Raw genomic sequence first — 17,973 nt, forward strand, 5'->3', positions numbered from 1 at the left:
CCCCTATTATTCAAGTACTATTGAACTTTATGGTGCCAATGATTTCTCAAAGCCTCTCCTCGTGACCTAGTAGTTTTTTCTCTTTTTCTCAGCTTCTTTATTTTCCATCATTTTGTCTTCTATATCACTGACTCTTTTCTGCCTCATTTACCCTAACAATTAGAGCCTCCATTTTTTACTGATCTCAGTAATAGCATTTTTAGTTTTGACCTGATTAGATTTAGTTCTGTTATTTCTAAACTAAGGGATTCTCTAGTATCTTTTATGCTTTTTTCAACCCCAGCTAGTATCTTTATAATCATTACTCTGAGTTATAGCTCTGACATCTTATTTATATCCATATCTATTAAATCTATGGCAGAGAGTATTCCCTCTGCTTCATTCTTCTGTTGTGAATTTCTCCTTCTAGTAGTTTTGTCCAGAAAGGAAAAGAGGAAAAGAATGAGAAAAAAAAAGAAGGGGGGAAAAAAGGAAAAAAAAAACTGTAATAATCAACAACATCTTCAGGAAGTAATTCTGGTGTACACTGTGTATACTCTGCTATGGTGTTTTGGCTGCTCTTTCCCACTGGTCCTTCTCTATAGAGTTCTTCCTTGTTTTGGGAAGGGGGGGTACCTTTGAGTAGGGATGCTTTGGGTTTTTTGTGGGGTGTGTGTGTGTGTGTGTGTGTGTGTGTTTAAGCCAGAAGCTGATGTTTTCGAGTTTTCTTTAATTAGTATACCTGGTATATGCTGGGGTTTGTGTTTGTCTTCTGAGGGAAAGGCCTGCTGTGCTGGTTTACAAGCTGACTTGCCCTTAGAACTTGCTCCTGCCAGGTCTGGGGGTGGGGTTTAGTGTAAGGGATTAAAGCCTCTACCAGAGGTGCTGTGTTTCTCTCTGTGCTGGTAGACAGGAAGAGGGCATCATGTAGAGAAGGTAGAATATGGTGTTACCTCATCCCCTTGTCCCTAGGGGGGCAGAACCCTCAGCAGCTGTTGCTCAGGAGGCCCTCCCAGAAAACTGAACAATCTCCTGTGGCCAGGCCTTCATCAATTTCCTGCCCTAACCTTTCTATGTCCAGGTCATCAGCATGCCCAGAGCCACAGATCTACTGTCTTTTATCTTGGCCAGTGGCTGGGATTCAAAACTCTAAGTTTTAAAGGGCCTGGTAAGGTGTGCATATCCAATGTTGTCCCCAGGCAGGGAGCATCGGGCTGTGTCCAGTACGAGTCCATCCATGAAAAGCCTTCACACAGTATGTGTGCAGAGGCTAGAGTTTATCATAACACTGATGGAAAGCTGGGGCCAGGCTATCAGCCATCTGCACTACTCCCTACTCCCTTTTTCCTAGAAAAGCCATCACAGAGGTTTGGATCTATTGTGGCAGACAGTAAAGCAGCAGCCATGTTACCTGTCGTTGGCTCCAGCCTCCGCACTGGCCACAGACAGTCCAAGAAAAGTGACTATTGGCGCATGCGCGCAGAGGTTCAAGCCTATTGTGGCTCAGGGCAAAAACTTAAGAGGTTTTCTCCCCTCTGTGCACCCCCTGACCCTACTGGAGAGCTCCCCTCAGTGGCTCCCTGGCTGTCCCTTTGGCTCTGGAGAGGACAAATAATCCTCAAATGCCCTCTGGAAAGGGGAGCAATTTTTCCCTGAGCAACCCAGGGATCCACTTGACAGCTACTTAGGGGGTCACAAACTGCTGCAATCTTTCTGACTTCCTCTCTCTTCCTGACTTTGCTCTGCAAACCGGGCTTACACCCCTTCCCCACTCCACGGCTTCCCAATCCCCCAGTTCAGAGCTGTGAACCGCACTTCTGCCAAATTCCCTCACTCCATACTCCTCCCATCCTTTTCCTAGTTTTTCAAAAACTTCAAGGCTAGTCTAGTTGTATTTAAAACAAAACAAGTTCAGGGTCTGCCTAGTACTCTGCCATCTTGGAAGCAGTCTCCACTAGGTTCAAATTTTAAGCCAACCAAGACAAATTCTTAACTGATCCCTAAACCTTTTGCCCAAAAAATCCGTAGCTGCGAATTCCCTGGCTGTCAGACTTGGAACTCTAATCCTATTAGCTGTTGTGCTTGAGAGAAGACAGATCAAATTTGTTCTTTTCAAATGTGGGTTTTTACTTTGAGCCCTTCCCATGGAGCATAGAATCGCCTCTGGCTCCTGGAGCCCGGAGGAGCACTTCATTGCTGCTCTTCTGGGGCTGATTCAGGGGTTTGTCTTCTACGACTCATCACCACTGTTTACAATGATTGTTTATTTAGGGCCCTTAATAGAAGGGACAAGACAAAAAAAAAAAAAAAGGCAGCATTCCGGGTGAAACCCACTACCTTCCTGCCTGGCTTTTCTGTACACAGGTGAGGTACTCTTTCACATCATCTGGGGACCCCAGAATGAGGGGAACTCGCTGGTGAATGGACTCCGGTTTCACGTCCAGCACGGGCTGGGTGCCTGTGGTCGCCAGGCCTCCAGCCTGCTCTATGATAAAGGCCACGGGATTGCACTCGTACAGGAGCCGGAGCTGTGGGAGAAAGAGAGTCAGGTGGACAAGTTCTGCAAGTGACCCCAAATCCCGAAGCCACACCCCTAAAGCTCGATGGGGAATTCCAGCAGCTGAACTTGTGTCTTGTTAGCACGACTATGCCAGGTTCATGGCCATGTCTTTGGGGCACTGCTGGTCAGTCTCTACCTGTCTTGTGATCTTTGTGCTTATGAGAGGCCTGCCTCCTCCCTTGGGAGATGAGACCTAGATCCTTGCTTGCTGTTAGTTCAACAGAGAGCTAAACTGATGCTGAGCGCTGGTCAGGAGCCTGTGTATGTGAGGCCTTACGGCAAGTGAGCCATCCAGCTTGGGTGAGATGGAAGGTCATCTAGAGAGTGCTAGGTGGTCTCTCAGGATAACTTCAGTGTTCAGGATCATGTGAAGAACCCCACATCATCGACCTGACTAGGTAGTTTGCTGGGGTTTAAATGGCCTTTTCTCTTGGCCCCCAAGACAGAGTTAACGTCCCCTGCTTGCACTCCCACAGGATCCTGCACATTCCTCTTCCTATATTTGTCACACAGAGGCGTGTTTCATATCTGCCTTCCTCCTTACACGCTCGCCCTTGAGGGCAGGGACAGAATCTGTCTGGGTTGGACATTGTGGCATCTCCCTTCCCAGTAATATCTGACCCAAGGGAAATGTCCAAACAAGGCTACTGTGTCCCTTGCCCAAGGACTCCCAGTGGAAGGCAGAAATGGGCAGAGTGGGGAGGGTAAAGTCAGCTTGTGCCCTGCTTTCCAAGTCATGCCCGTGTACCCAGGGCTGAGCTTATCCCGAGCAAGGACTGCTTCTTCTAACAGGCACTACAGGAACCAACAGGTGTCTGCCCTGCGTCCCAGTGAGTGCTTGGGGAATTGAATAGAAATGGGCTGGACCCAATGTCTTTTTTAGGCTTGTTTCTGTGATTGTGCTATGATGCACTCCTCACCAACCCACCCCCTACCGAAAAACACACACATATCCCATTAGATTCAGGGTGACAGGCTAGCTGCATGTTCTAGCCCAGTATCATACTGTCTTTTCCTTCCTTCCCAATAGGTGCAAAAACCTGTATTTAAAAGATAACAAGTTCCTTCCTGTAATCAGCTTACAGAGTGGTTGTGCCAGCTTTCTATAGCCTTTTCTTTCCCATTCTCTTCTTCAACCCTTTCTGAAGATCATCTGAAACTCTTTGAGAAGCAGTCATATCTTATGCTGATTTTTGAATCGTTGTTATTTCATGGTGAGAAGCAAAATATCTCTGGTCTAGGTTAGAGAGACAGGCATTTAGGAGAGAATAAGTTAAGATTCTGGGGGTATTTACTGGCACTTTGGTAAAACAGTGTACACTGCCCTCCACCCTAGACCTCCAGGGTCCAAAGAAGCCCCAGTGGGTGTGGACACACTTGGATCCACTAGTTTGGTCCCTGTTCACCCAGAAGAGGGACACTGGTGGCCAGCTGGTCCTGCACAGCCATCTTTCAGCTTCTAGAGTTTGGTTTTTTCTTCGTCCTTTCCTTGCTCTGGGTGCTTAAGGATGAGGGATTTGGGATGCCAAAGTCTCAGACTGTAACCCAGTAGCCTTTGTTACCATGTTGATTCAGATATTTAAAAGAAAAAGAAAAAGCACAATATCCTCACATAAAGTTTGTCTTTGAGCCAATGCTGCCCTTCACCTAAAGTTGTCTTTATAGTAAATTCATCTTAAAACACAATGTGCAGGGGTACCTGGGTGGCTCAGTGGGTTAAAGCCACTGCCTTCGGCTCAGGTCATGACTCCCAGAGTTCTGGGATCGAGCCCCATATCAGGCTCTTTGCTCAGCAGAGCCTGCTTTCCTCTGTCTCTCTGCCTACTTGTGATTTCTGTCTGTCAAATAAATAAATAAAATCTAAAAAAAAAAAAAAAAAAAACACGATGTGCAGGGCTTCGTGTCACTTTGACCTGCAGCCCATGTGATCTTCTTTTTTTTTTTCTACAATTAAAATCTAAACAGATAGACAGAGAAACGCACACACAGGAGAAAAGGCATACGCATCTATCCCAGCACCAAAACACACACCAAAGCACTCACAGAGACCAACAAAGCTAAAACACAGAGATCAGGAACCAGCGGTATTTTCAGTAAGGTTGGTGATGGTGTCGTGAATATAGATCTATACATGGAATTACATGTCTTTACAGAAATGTCTCATAATCCCATGTGCATATTTTCTGGCTTATTGTAAATTATTTTTAATAATTGGTAAGAAACAGACTAATGTTTTCTGTGTTGGAACTGAGCAGACAGCAAGCATGTTTCTATGCAAGCATTTCCTCGTTTTCCAGACCTCATTTAATACCCCGTCCCCGCACCCGTCATGCAGACTTGGCTGTGATTGTTACTTCCGAAGGTTATAATATAACTGAGCTCAACACTCACATGAAGAGAAATTCCTGACACACTAATCTGCATATTAAAAATCTTCCCACTGGTCTCATGTGCTCTTAGATTTCTTTTTTTTTTTAATTTGACAGACAGAGATCACAAGCAGGCAGAGAGGCAGGCAGAAAGAGAGAGGGGGAAGCAGGCTCCCTGCTGAGCAGAGAGCCTGATGCGGGGCTCAGTCCCAGGACCCTGAGACCATGACCTGAGCCGAAGGTAGAGGCTTTAACCCACTGAGCCACCCAGGCACCCAGATTTCCTATCATGGCTTTGAGTCTGGGATTCCAAAAATTCAAATTGCACAGCCTGGGACACAAATATACACACGGCCAGTTGTGGGTGTGTTTGAGAACACAGTAGATCTTTATTTTGATTTGTCTACTTACCTATGATTTCTGTGGTTGGTCAGACACGTTTCCATGGGAGGGTCTATTCAGGATAGATGCATTCGGATCTTAAGATTCTCATCTGACCATACAAGTATTTTGGAGTTTGTGTCATAAAGTTGCAGTAAGATCACCCAGGGGCTACCTTTCCAGAAGTATTAAATAAGTTCTGACCAGAAGTTCTTACTCTGAAGTTTGGGAACTCTCTGGAGGATTCATCGGTAGACTTCAGGTCATCTGTGAACCCCCAAAAATGTATGTAATGCCTGTTTATGTGCATTTATGTGCATATGGAAGTGGATCCATAGCTTTCATTAGATTCTCGAAGGGTCTCTCATCCAGAATTAGGTGTTGCTCAAGCTACAAGTCAGGCACAGCACGTAAAAAGCAGCAGTTGAACACAGCTGACTCATGGTGAATGACAGGCCTGAGACCAGGGAATGCAAAGACCAGTGAAAATGGCCATTAACATCTTCAGCCTCCACCACAGCCTCAAAATCCATTAATGGGAAATACACTTATTTTTTCTTCCACCTGCACACTCACAAACAGACGTGAAAAGGACAGAGCAGTAGCCAAAAAGCAGGCATGAAGAGAAAGGGAACTCCAACTGGCTTACTGACCAATACAGCCAGGGGACAAACGAGAATTACCTTGCCCTTCGGACTTTTCTGATTCGCCGGGTACAGGAAGATCCCTCCGTAGACCAGGGTGCGGTGCACATCGGCCACCATGGAGCCCACGTACCGGGCCCCATAGGGCGCACTGCCATCCTAGGAGGCGGAGAGAGAGGAGACAGGATGCTCGCCTGGATTAGACACTCCCTTACCCACGTACCTTGCCTTAGGAGGTTTACAGAGCAAAGCATAGTAACTGTTAAACCCTTCTAGGGAAAGAAGGTGACATCAGCAGCATTTAGGCTTGCGTTAGACAAGCAGGAAATAGTCACCTCCCACCAAAATGAATTGAATTGCAATAAAAGCAGGTACTACCAGTGATCCCAAACCCTGAATATTAGGTAGAATGCAAAACATGCCAATTACTCTCCTAGTTAACAACATGAGTAGGACTGTTCACAAATCGCGTGTAAACTCAGCCCAATAAATAATTTTTCAGCATCTTATTTATGCCTGGCACCAGGCCAGGCCCTGAGGATGCCAAAAACAGGAAGATAGTCTCTGCCCCCAAGGAACTCCCAACTGAAGGGAGGGACTAACATACATAAATGAATAAAAATAAATGAATTTACAATTTTATGATAAAAAGAGGAATAACCCCATTTTAAAGATAGACCAAAAACTTAACCTACGCCACATGACAAGTTAACTCAAAGTGGTTGGAAGACCGGCACATTAAGAGCTAAGGCTATAAAACGCTTAGAAAATATCAACAGACTTTTGGGGGAAGAAACTTGAAAGAATTGGTATTAAAATTCTCTGACAAAGAAAACAAGAACATTTGTGAAAATGAAGAGCAAGGAAAAAATTATCTCTACCAAATCTAAGAGCACACAGTGAACAATATTTACATATGCAAGGAAGAAATGCAAACACTGACCAGTAGCTCAGAATAGAGCCCAGTTATGGGCCTAAAGATAGACAAGAATTTCATTTATGCTGAACAGGACCTTTCAATCAGTGTGGGAGAGGACTATTAGGGAACAAACAGCACTGTGCTAACTCCTTAGAGAAGAGGGGTGTAGGATCCTTACCTCATTTTTTACAGCCAAATTATTTCAAGATGGGGAGAGACTTAAAATGAGAAAATAACAAATAATTTAGAACAAGGCTGTCCAGTGAAATTCTCTGTGGTGATGAAAACACTTTTTTAAAAAGCTTTTATTTATTCATTTGAGAGAGAAAGAGAGACAGAGATATCAACAGAGCATAAGCAGGGAGGAAAAGGAGAAGCAGGCTCCTGGCTGAGCTGGGAACCAGATGCGGGACTTGATCCCAGGACTCTGGGATCATGACCTGAGCTGAAGGCAGATGCTTAACCACCTGAGCCACCCAGGTGTCCCAGCAAAACACTTTTTATCACCAATGTCCCACTCGGCAGCCACTCACCACTGTTGAGCTCTGGTAACGAGACAAGTGTAGATGAAAATAGGATGATTTACATGTTATTTACTGGCAATTAATTTAAATTTAAATAGCCACATGTGGCAATTAGCTATTTATTGGACAGCACTTCTATAGGATCAAAAGCTGAAAGTCTATACATATTTCTAACATGAATAACAGACAAAAGCTAGTTTCCTTCATTTACTAAGTGCCTATCCAAAGCAACAAGAAAAAGATAAATAACACTAAGTAAGTATTTGCTAAGGATAGAATTAGGCAATTTACTAAGACAAAAGTAGGTGCTTGATAAATACATAAATGTGCTTTATGACATAAAGCATAATTAAACATGTGCAGATCGAGCCACAAGGTTCACCTTTTCACCATCAAAGGGACAAAAATTTTAAAAGATTCACCATATCTCACACTGGCAAGGACATAGGGAAATGGGTACTCTTTCATATGGTGCTGGAGGCTATAAATTGATGCAACTTTTCTGAAAGACTATTTGGTAACAAAAGCCCGTGAAATATTCATATCCTTTGACCCAGCACCTTCAGTAAGACATGTGCCCTACAGATACACTTGCAAAAGGTCATGAGTGTATACATTTGGGATCTCCATGGCAATTATGTCAATCTCTAAATCATGAAAAAGAAAATCAGGTGAAACTAATAGGGTCTACCTAATGTTCTAAAAGGGTAGTGGTACAGATATGGAGATGAATGTGCATAACCCTTCCCCCCATCCCAGCTCAAAGAATAAAAGCAACACTTGGCAGTGGTCATCCCTGCAAAGAGCCCCTTGAAAAAGGGAAGGAGGGTTTCACCTTTAATTTTGTATATTTCTGTATGTTTTACATTACCTAATCCTAGGTTATATTTTTTAATTGAAGTAAAATCTACATCAGATAAAATTAACAATTTTAAAATATACAGTTCAGTGGTATTTAGTGCATTCATAATATGGTACAGCCATGACCTCTATCTGATTACAGAACATTTCCATTGTCCAGAGGAAAACATCATACCCCTTAAGTAGTCTCCGTCCTCCCTTCCCCCCAGACCCTGGCAAGCACTAATCTGCCTGTGTCTCTACACTTGACCTAAGCTTAGCAAATGGCTTTTTCCACTTAGCATAAATGTTTTTGAAATCATGATATCGATCAATACTTCAATCCTTCTTACGGCTTGTAATACTCCCTTGTATGAATGTACCATCTTTTGTTCATCCACTCATCCCTTGATGGACATTTGAGTCCCATCAGTTGATGGGACATTGTTCCCACCTCTAGTTATTGTAAATAATGCTGCTGCAAATATCTGTGTGCAAGTTTTTTTCTGAATATATTGTTTTGATTTATTTGGGGTATATACTGAGGAGTGGAATTTCTGGGTCATATGGTAACTCTATGTTCAACTTTTGAGATATATTACTTGTTAAATTTTGTTAACAAGAAAAGAAACTAGTTTCAATCAAGTGGAAATATTACGGACTATTTATTGACTTCTTCTTTGGGCCTTTCTTTATTTAAAAAGAGTTAAAAGTACTTAATAAAAGAAAGAAATGGCTTCATCCCAATATCCCCCAAGCTAGCCTCTCCTGCTTTCATCTCTGTCCTTCTCTCTTCTCAGAGAATTGCTGAGGGAAGGGCGCACAGATTCTTTTCCCTAATTTCCTTTTAATCTTTCTAAGGGATCACTGACAACCTCCACCATAGCCAGGAGGATGCCCACCACTCTGTTGAGGATATCCCCCTCTGTCCAAAGTCAAAATTCCTTTTTGTATCTATAGGAGGAAATTCTGGAATCCAACTTGGGGTTTCACTGTAGCTCTGTTTGTCTTATCAGTTAGAACTGTTAACTCCCAATCCAATCCAGCACTTCCATCAAAATGATCATTGTTTTTTTACATCAAGAAGAAAGTCCCTCCCTGGACTATCAAGCGTGGCCTGAGGAAATTATCAAGCATTCACACCAGTGTCCTGCTGTTACATGTAGACTAAACTTTCAGGGCCACAACCAACTAATGCCTAGTTTTCAGTTTATGGATCTTATAAGGGATTTTATGTAAAAAGTAAGCAAAACCAAAATCTTCTAGAGACAGAACAAATCCTTTTATGCTAGGGGAAGATGTAAATTAAATCTGGAGTTACACGTTAAAAAACAACTGGAGGATTCTGGAGCCTTGCTTTATATTGGGGAGTATGTGCCCTCCTTTGCTGTTGAGAAGGGTCTCATCTTTGCATCGACACGGAAATATTGATTAATACATTGTGCTCAATAGTCTATCATTTCCATGATGAGTGAACACTGACTTTCTGTTTTCTAGGAGGGATTGCTCCACTGAACAGCTGTTACAGAGCAAGGAGGAGATCAGAATAACCTGCTATTTAGATCCTACTGCACAAGTCCTACTCGTTTTCATACTGGGTACAATAATGAGCAGCCATCCATGGGCTATTTGAGTGACATTAACCTGTTCTGCAGGTGTGCAATGCACACACTCCCTTTTATTTTTGTCTCACTGTCTCCATTCTGAGAATCTGTAGATTACTTTTATGATCTAGTGAAACGTTTAAGAAGCTACCCAGCACCGTACACTTTTTCAAGTGTGGATGAAAAGCCATTCATGGATCATAAAATCCATTTATGGGTCATTGCTAAACATGTTTTTGAAAGAAATGAAATGCAATCCAAACAAATGGACTGGAACAGAACAGAACAGATCAGATCAGAACAGAATAGAATTGAATAAAAAACAAAAGAAAATAATGAAAACATATCTTAGAGCACAGTAGACAGAAAGGCAGTTTACTTCTGTTTCAGTGTGCATGTGCATGCTTGCACAAGTGTGCTCTGAATTAGACATAAAATGCATTTGTTATTAATGGTCACAGTCAAAAATTCTTCAGAACCTCTGGCCTGATGAACTTCTCTTACTCCTGGGACATCTCTTGGGAAACTGTGTAGATCCTATTAAGGTTATTTACTCCATTTTGCAAAATTACAGTGGGTAGCTTTATCTTAGAACCTAGTGTCTTTCTTCTAGCTGTAATCAAACCATCTAAGCTGGACTGTGAGAAACGAGACAAGAGAAACCCTTTTTTTTCTTTTAAAGAGCAGAGAGCCTTACCTGGGTGGAGAAAAAGCTAAAATGGAATTGAGAAAGATCTTAAATAACTCCTAAGAGTTCCGGTTTTACTGAGAGGGCAAGGGATTCATGTTTTTTCTCTGACTAGCATAATAATCATGCCCTTTGAGTGGTTTTCCATTTGGGAGCTCATCCTGTGGTAAGATTTACAAGGGGTCTTCGTGTGATCAGACTGTTCACCAGCTGTCAGTCATTCATGGGCTGATGCCTTTTTTCCTCACCTGAAACCCCTCCTTCAAAGAGACATATGATAATTTTTGTGTAGGACTTGTATTTTTTAGTGGTACTTGTATTTTTTATGGGCTCTAGAGAAGGCACCTTTTAGCTTAGAATGGGGGCCACTTTGAAACATCTCCAAGACCAGAAACACGTAAATAATTTTGAATTTATCACCTTACAATTCACATCTTGCGACTTTTGCCCTCAAGACATTGGATGGGTTCGTGAGTGTTGGCAAAATACAACCCTATGAAGAAGAGGTACAGGAAATGGCACTTTTGAGAATTTCACTCAAAAAATAAATGAAAAGAAGTAGAAATTTCTCTATAGCTTCACCTTGGGCCTGCAAAGGCAGGTCCCAGGATCCGGTTCACAGACTGCCTCTTAGTCCTGTGGCATCACAAGCTCTTTTTCCAAGGAGTTCATGAGGACTTCCAGGGACAGCCAGGCTAGCCCACCACACCACTGCCTTCCCACCACAGGACAAAGGGTGTCTCTTATGGAATTCCCCAGAATTTGGTGAGAGATGGTCCCACTCATAGACAAGCTTGCATTCCTCTTCAATTTAGGCCAGACTTTACACAGTTGACCTGGAAAGTCTTTGACTCTACTCTCACACCTATCTTAAAAGTTTTCTTAGAATGATGGACATGTTGAATGGATCTTGAGGACTTCGTTAATAGACACATGAAGTCCAGAACTTGGTAATCCCATTGAGAGACAAAAAAAAAAAAAAAATCCTAAAGCTTGGGGTAAACACGAGGTCTTGATATTAGGGCATATGAATGGGACTTTCAAATATAACTACTCCATCTAAAAGCAAATAAAAGTGAGTGACCAGAGTCTATATATGGTAGCTCAGCAAACAAATGACCTGACAGGTTCTGGCCTGAATCCTGAATTTTGAAAATGTGGTCTGTTTCCTAGAAAAACTAAACTAGGGAGTATTCTCTTAAGTAGGTAACTTTTAGTTGTCAAAGACATTGCTTGTTTATGAAGAAAGGCAGAGCCCATCATTCTCGTACTAATCAGATCCATAAACAGGGGTATCAACTCTTTCAGCCAGACCCCCAAATCCGGCACCCAAACAGGGACCCACTGAGGCAGCATTCTCCCTGCTACTGCCTTAAGCTTTCTTCACTCACCTCAGGAAATTTCTTTTTCTGCACATATTCTGTGGTGGCAGCATCAAAATATTTGGCATAGCCCTCATTGAGACTGTAAATCTTGCCTTTCTGTTTTATCTTGACATCTTTTTCCACCAGGACAAATTCACCGAGAGCCTAGAAAGATGAACAGAAACACCAGGAAGGAGAGAGATACCAGGAAACAGAAGCCAACAGCGCTGCCCCCAACAATCAGAGAGCATCAGAAGGTGTGGGCCTCCTTGAGGACCCAGCTGGTCCCCGTCCTTCAGCAGCTCCAGCCATCCTCCAGCAAGAGATGAAATAATTCAAAGGAAAGAGGGAACGTTTCCTTGGTAATTTTCACTGCCTGTCAGGTCACTCTTTCATTGGGAACTTCGAAGCATTAATACCCCCAAGTTCTCATCCCTAGTTAATTCCTGATTTTTCCAGGAAGATGTGGGCCATCGACAATGAGAGGAAGAAGTTCCATGGAAGGGATTCATCATAAAGTTGGGGGATGTAGTTCCCTACTACTGTGTGGTCCATTGATTTTAATGACTCGGTCTTAGAAATCACAAAAAATTCCCAGTATCCCAGTGACTCTTATACAGGGTAATAAGGAAATCAGAAACTGTATTCACTTGGCATAAGGAATAAAAAGGGTAAAATGAAAGAAATCTTCAGAATTATTTAATCAGATTATACCCACGGCCCCCACTGTGGTCACTCCGCAGGAGACCCCTCAGGTACCATTTATCTGAATGTTTATGGGCGTGATTAACTGGTTGCAGGCATCACCTCAAAAGGCTGGATGTCTAAGTCACTAGGATAAAAACCAGGCTTGGAATGTAATCAGTTTTAATGAACTTTGAAGACTAAGAAAATGAAATCCCCTGGGACAACAGCTCACATCAGGTGGCTAGACTAGAAGGTTCCGAATAAACAAAGCAATTTATAATCCCAGTTATAAAAAGGCAAGACCATGCTGATCATGTCTGAAATAAGACAGTGATGAGAATACTCAGCAACCACAAATGTAGCTAAGCATCCCTCCCCCCTCTGCTGCATGTGAGGGACGACTTCTTCTTTACCAGTGAGTCTCTACCTTCACTTTAATCTTCCTACCTCCTAGATAAAAATTACTGATACACAATCATTTATGGTATCCACTCTCAAGCCAGAATGGACCCTCTCTTTCTTGAATCCTCCCAAGATTATCAAGCAAAAGTGCATTTGCTGTAGACTAAGTCCATCCCAGCTCCCTCCTGGCAGGACTCTCCACTGTTCTTCTAGAGCACAGCCATCCTTGTTCACTAAGTCCTACTTCCTGGTAGTCTCTGGCTCCTGAGCTTTAAGAGCTTGCTGTGGACATTTGTGGAGTAACACTTCCTAAAAACAGCCTAACTCCCTTTGAAGAAGTAACTCTTCTCATTGGATGCCAATCTAGGAAGACTAAGCTGGGTCTCCTCCAGCCCAAGGTCAGGCATGTGACTTAGCTTGGCAAATGAGATACTCCTCTTTGGCACTTGAAACCTGAGTGAGAGACACAGAATCAGGGGTAGGGTCCAGGCCAGACTGGCCATGCTGCAAGCCCGTTCCTGGGACTCCTGCATCCGGGTCCTCAAGACCTGCCCATCCCCAGCGTATGTCCTGAGCTTTACCATTAATATGGTAACATCTTTTACTTAATTGGGAAGAACATGTACATTAGAAGGAGTCCCACAAATCCATGCTGTCCAATGGGGTAGCCACTAGTCACATGTGGCAATTTAATTTAATTAAAATGAGACAAATTTGGGTTTTTTTTTTAAGGGTTTTATTTATTTATTTGACAGAAACAGCAAGAGAGGATCACAAGCAGGGGGAGTGGGAGAAGAAGCAGGTTTCCCGCCAAGCAGGGAGCCCGATGCGGGGCTTGATCCCAGGACCTGGGATCATGACCTGAACCGGAGGCAGATGCTCAGCAACTGAGCCACCCAGGTGCCCCAAGACAAAGTTTTGAAACCAAGTTTCTAGTCACACTAACCACATTGCAAGTGTTCAGTAGCCACAAGAGGCTAGTGTCTGCCATATTGGACAGCACAGATAATAGAACATATGCCGGGTCACAGAAAGTTCTATTGGAACATGCTACTCTAAAAATATCCATGTTTCTGTCTAGACACTGGCAACATTAGACTTTTTAAAATGATTGTATTTCCATAAGCCAAAGAGGTTGAATGCATTTTTGGATTAGAAAAATCCTTAAGGGCAGAGGCTGGGCTGATATGACAGACCCCACAGAACCCTTCAAAAGCCCTCTGGGGGGGTGGACACAGGTCATTAATGTTCATTGATGTTGGTGTTGATTCCCCAACCAGATTCCCTTGTCCCAAAAGCAAGTATTAAGTATGAAATTACCCCAGCCAACTGGAATTAAAGCACAGAGACACAGGGAGTCCTCAGAACTGATATGAACACACTGGATACCTACTGGGTCAAGCATGAAGAGGTCCACTCCTTGCCCAGTGGAAAGAGCAACCAAGGTTGCACTACCATAGAGGGCATAGCCCGCAGCCACGATATTTCGGCCTGGCTGCAGAGCATCCTTTTCAGAAGGCTCATCCTCTGAAGTCTGTGGAAGAGAAAAGAGAAACATAGGGTGTTATCGTCTCTGGACAGAACACTCTACCAGAGGCCTGGGCTTCAGACCTCCTTGAACCACTGAAAGAAATGCAGTCCTTAGAATTTTGAGCTGAGGCCAATGCATCTGGAGGGAATGCATTGCCATGGTAACAAATGGTTCGAGCCAAGCAATTGCAGAGACCATTCTTGGACTCCTTGCTGGTTTCTGAACACATCCATCTGCGTCCTGCCAAAAAGCACCCCAAAATGCTAAAACCACAGGCCCTCTTAAAAATTATAAGCCAGGCTCCTTAACTGTTACAGAAACCAAGGTCATGAAGCTCTGATCTTGCGCCCTATCCCATTGTATGTGCTCAAGAGCCCTTGGAGGGAAACATCTTTATCATCTGGATTATGTAGATGCAACACTCAGGCCTGAATGTTTGAACAACTCACCTGATTACTTTGGAAAAACAAGTAGCACACTGCTGGGCTCTGCTGTGAGAGCTGAGTTGGGGAGTGGGAAGGAGAGGAGGCATGCCCTGCTCTTTCCTCACCTTCATCTGGGGTTCTGGCTTCACAGCAAAGCCTTCAGGGATGGGGGGAGAATTCTGGACTAGCACTGGAACTGGCCCTGGCCCCTAACATCCCTGTGGGCGGCAGATGTGACAGGAGCTTGGAAGGAGAGGCGAATGGGCAGACTTCGATCAACTCTTCAAATCAGAAGACCCAGATGGATTCAGCTCCACAGACCATGGCAAATAGCTGTGACAAATGTGACAAGCTGAGGCTCCAAACTCACTTTCCCAGAGCCTGTCATACCCAAGGAGCATGGTGCTCGGTGTGCAAGGGTTAAATACGAATGGTTGGCCTCATTGCTTCTGGGCTCTTCTATACCCCACTCTCTATTTTCCAGCACAGCTTCCTCTGCTGTTTAATTAGATGCTCTGTTCTCTCTAGATGCCAGTGGATTTGGGCTAAAAGACCAGTCCAGAAATACTGCCTGGAGATTCCCTACTGAGCAGAAAATTCCAGAGAATTGCAAAGTGGTAGAGGTGAAGTTATGAAGACACACTGATGATTATGTCATTAGGAACCAGAACAACAATATTGAGCCTGAATATTATACACACATCTAAAATCTGTCAGCCGGAGCACCTGGGTGGCTCAGTGGGTTAAGCCTCTGCCTTCGGCTCGGGTCATGACCTCAGGGTTCTGGGATCGAGCCCCGCATCGGGCTCTCTGCTCTGCAGGGGGAGCCTGCTTCCCCCCCCCCTCTCTCTCTACCTGCCTCTCTGCCTACTTGTGATCTCTCTCTGTCAAATAAATAAATAAAATCTTTTAAGAAAAAATCTGTCAGTTGTGTTAATTGACTCCCCTGAAGAACAACTTCTTCAGGGTAAAATAGTTAATTTATATTTATTTGGGGCTTTATCTTTTTCTAAGTACTTTCCCATCCTCATGCTTTTGTGAAACAATGGAGACTCTCCCTAGTCCTCATTTAAAAGTGAAGGAATGGAGGTCAGGGGAGGTACCCACACATTTTGAAACAATTAAGTGACACAGCTGGGATGGACCCACATGTCCCAGTGCTAAGCCAGCATCCTTCTCCACACTGTCACGGAATATGGGTGGCTCAATCTGTTAAGTGTCCTACTCTTGGTTCCTTTTTTTTTTTTTAATGCTATGTTATGTTAGTCACCATCTAGGACATCATTAGTTTTTGATGGAGTGTTCCATGATTCACTGTTCACATTTAATACTCAGTGCTCATTACTCCACGTGCCCTCCTTAATACCCATCACCGGGCTACCACGTCCCCCATCCCCCATCCCTCTCCCCTCTGAAAGCCTCAGATTGTTTCCCAGAGTCCGTAGTCTCTCGCGGTTTATATCCCCCTCTGATTTTTCCCCATCTGTTTTCCCTCCCTTCCCCTAATATCTTCCATGCCATTCCTTATGTGTCACATATGAGTGAAACCATATGATAATTGTCTTTCTCTGCTTGACTTATTTCACTTAGCATAATCCCCTCCGGTCCCATCCATGTCGATGCAAATGGTGGATGTTCATTCCTTCTGATGGCTGAGTAATAGTCCATTGTATATATGAGCCAACTCTTGATTTCTGCTCAGGTCATGATCTCAGGGTCATGAGATCGAGCTCCACATCATCCTCTGCACGAGCACAGAGCCTGCTTAAGATTCTCCCTCCCTCCCTCTCTTTCATGTGCAGTCTCTATCTCTCAAAAAACAAAAACAAAAACAAAAAAAAAACACCTAATTTCCTTTTTTTTTAAGATTTTATTTATTTGACAGACAGAGATCGCAAGCAGGCAGAGGCAGGCAGAGAGATAAGGAGAGGCAGGCTCCCTGCTGAGCAGAGAGCCTGATGCAGGGCTCAGTCCCAGGACCCTGGGATCATGACCTGAGCCAAAGGCAGAGGCTTTAACCCACTGAGCCACCCAGGCATCCCAAAGCTAATTTCCTTTTAATAGTCTTTATGTTCCCATTTTACATTCTTTCAAATAACTTTTTTTCTTGCAACTAATTACATTTCCACCTGACTCTCTCATGTGTTCAATAAATTGCCCTTGTTTCTAATTCCTGGCCATGTATTCATTCTGAGAACCAGGCCCTGGAGCAAACTCTCAAAGAAGACAAGCAGTATCAGCATCCCCTGTGATCTTGTTAGAAGTATAAATACTAGTCCCCCCACCGCTCCCCCAACCAGGCTTTGGAGTCGGAAACTCTGGGCCTCCGGAAAGCTTGCAGGTGATTCTGGGGCATGCCAGTTTGGGAACCAAAGCTCTAAAGCATGAGCTCTCAAGAATCTTTAGAAAAGTGGAAGTTGTTTGTTTTTGTTTTTTTTTTTACTAAAATCTTTAGTCTTCACCATCGAAGCTTCACTCGGCCACCAGAAGGACCACATTTTCTGTGTAGGAAACCAGAGTTCTGTCCTGCTGATTTCTCCCTGACCAGAGGAGCTGGGGTCTTGCAGTCCCCACACAGCCCAGCACCCTCTCCGTGGCCCTCTGGGCTCTGTGCTGGGGCTTGAAGGGAACCACTCCTTCCCCACTGGCTTCACTGCTTCTAATAACAGGTGGAACCCTCAGGCCCACAGAAATAATAAAAATACTTTCTAGATCTCAAGGCTTCCCTCTAGCCATTGCCCTATCTCTGCCTTCATCTAGGTCTGTGAGTCTAGAATGCCTGTCTACCTAGCTGTCTGTCTTCTGCCCCCACTGCAGCCTCCCAGATATGACCCATCTACCACCTCAGGAGCACAAGGTCCAGTCCTCTTTACTCTACCTCTGGGCAATGTCGGGTCCCTTGCCTGCTGTCTCCATCTTGATATGGGTCTCTCCTGACCATCTGTCTGCTTCCCTCTTTTCCGACTCCCAATTTTGTGATTTATAAGAAATATCTATTTGCACATTCAGATGACCGAAATGCATTTCTCCTATATATTCCGTTTTCACCCACAGTT

General features: G+C 43.8%; 1 protein-coding gene across 1 annotated transcript in view; it reads right to left on the reverse strand.

Annotated features, from left to right (window-relative positions):
• Nucleotides 1–2,087: 2,087 nt before the first annotated feature.
• The window catches only part of FBP2 (fructose-bisphosphatase 2), a 32,521-nt gene continuing 16,635 nt past the window's right edge, over nt 2,088–17,973 (reverse strand). Inside the window, exons 4-7 of the mRNA XM_004777379.3 lie at nt 14,355–14,495; nt 11,900–12,037; nt 5,973–6,092; nt 2,088–2,507 (exon numbers count right to left, since the gene is read on the reverse strand). Coding sequence (XP_004777436.1) covers nt 2,313–2,507; nt 5,973–6,092; nt 11,900–12,037; nt 14,355–14,495 — 594 coding nt within the window. The 3' untranslated portion in view covers nt 2,088–2,312. The remainder of the gene's footprint in view (nt 2,508–5,972; nt 6,093–11,899; nt 12,038–14,354; nt 14,496–17,973) is intronic.

Source organism: Mustela putorius, unplaced genomic scaffold (genome assembly GCF_011764305.1).
Source record: "Mustela putorius furo isolate JIRA1106 unplaced genomic scaffold, ASM1176430v1.1 tig00000876_pilon_pilon_pilon, whole genome shotgun sequence".
Classification (NCBI taxonomy): Eukaryota; Metazoa; Chordata; class Mammalia; order Carnivora; family Mustelidae; genus Mustela; species Mustela putorius.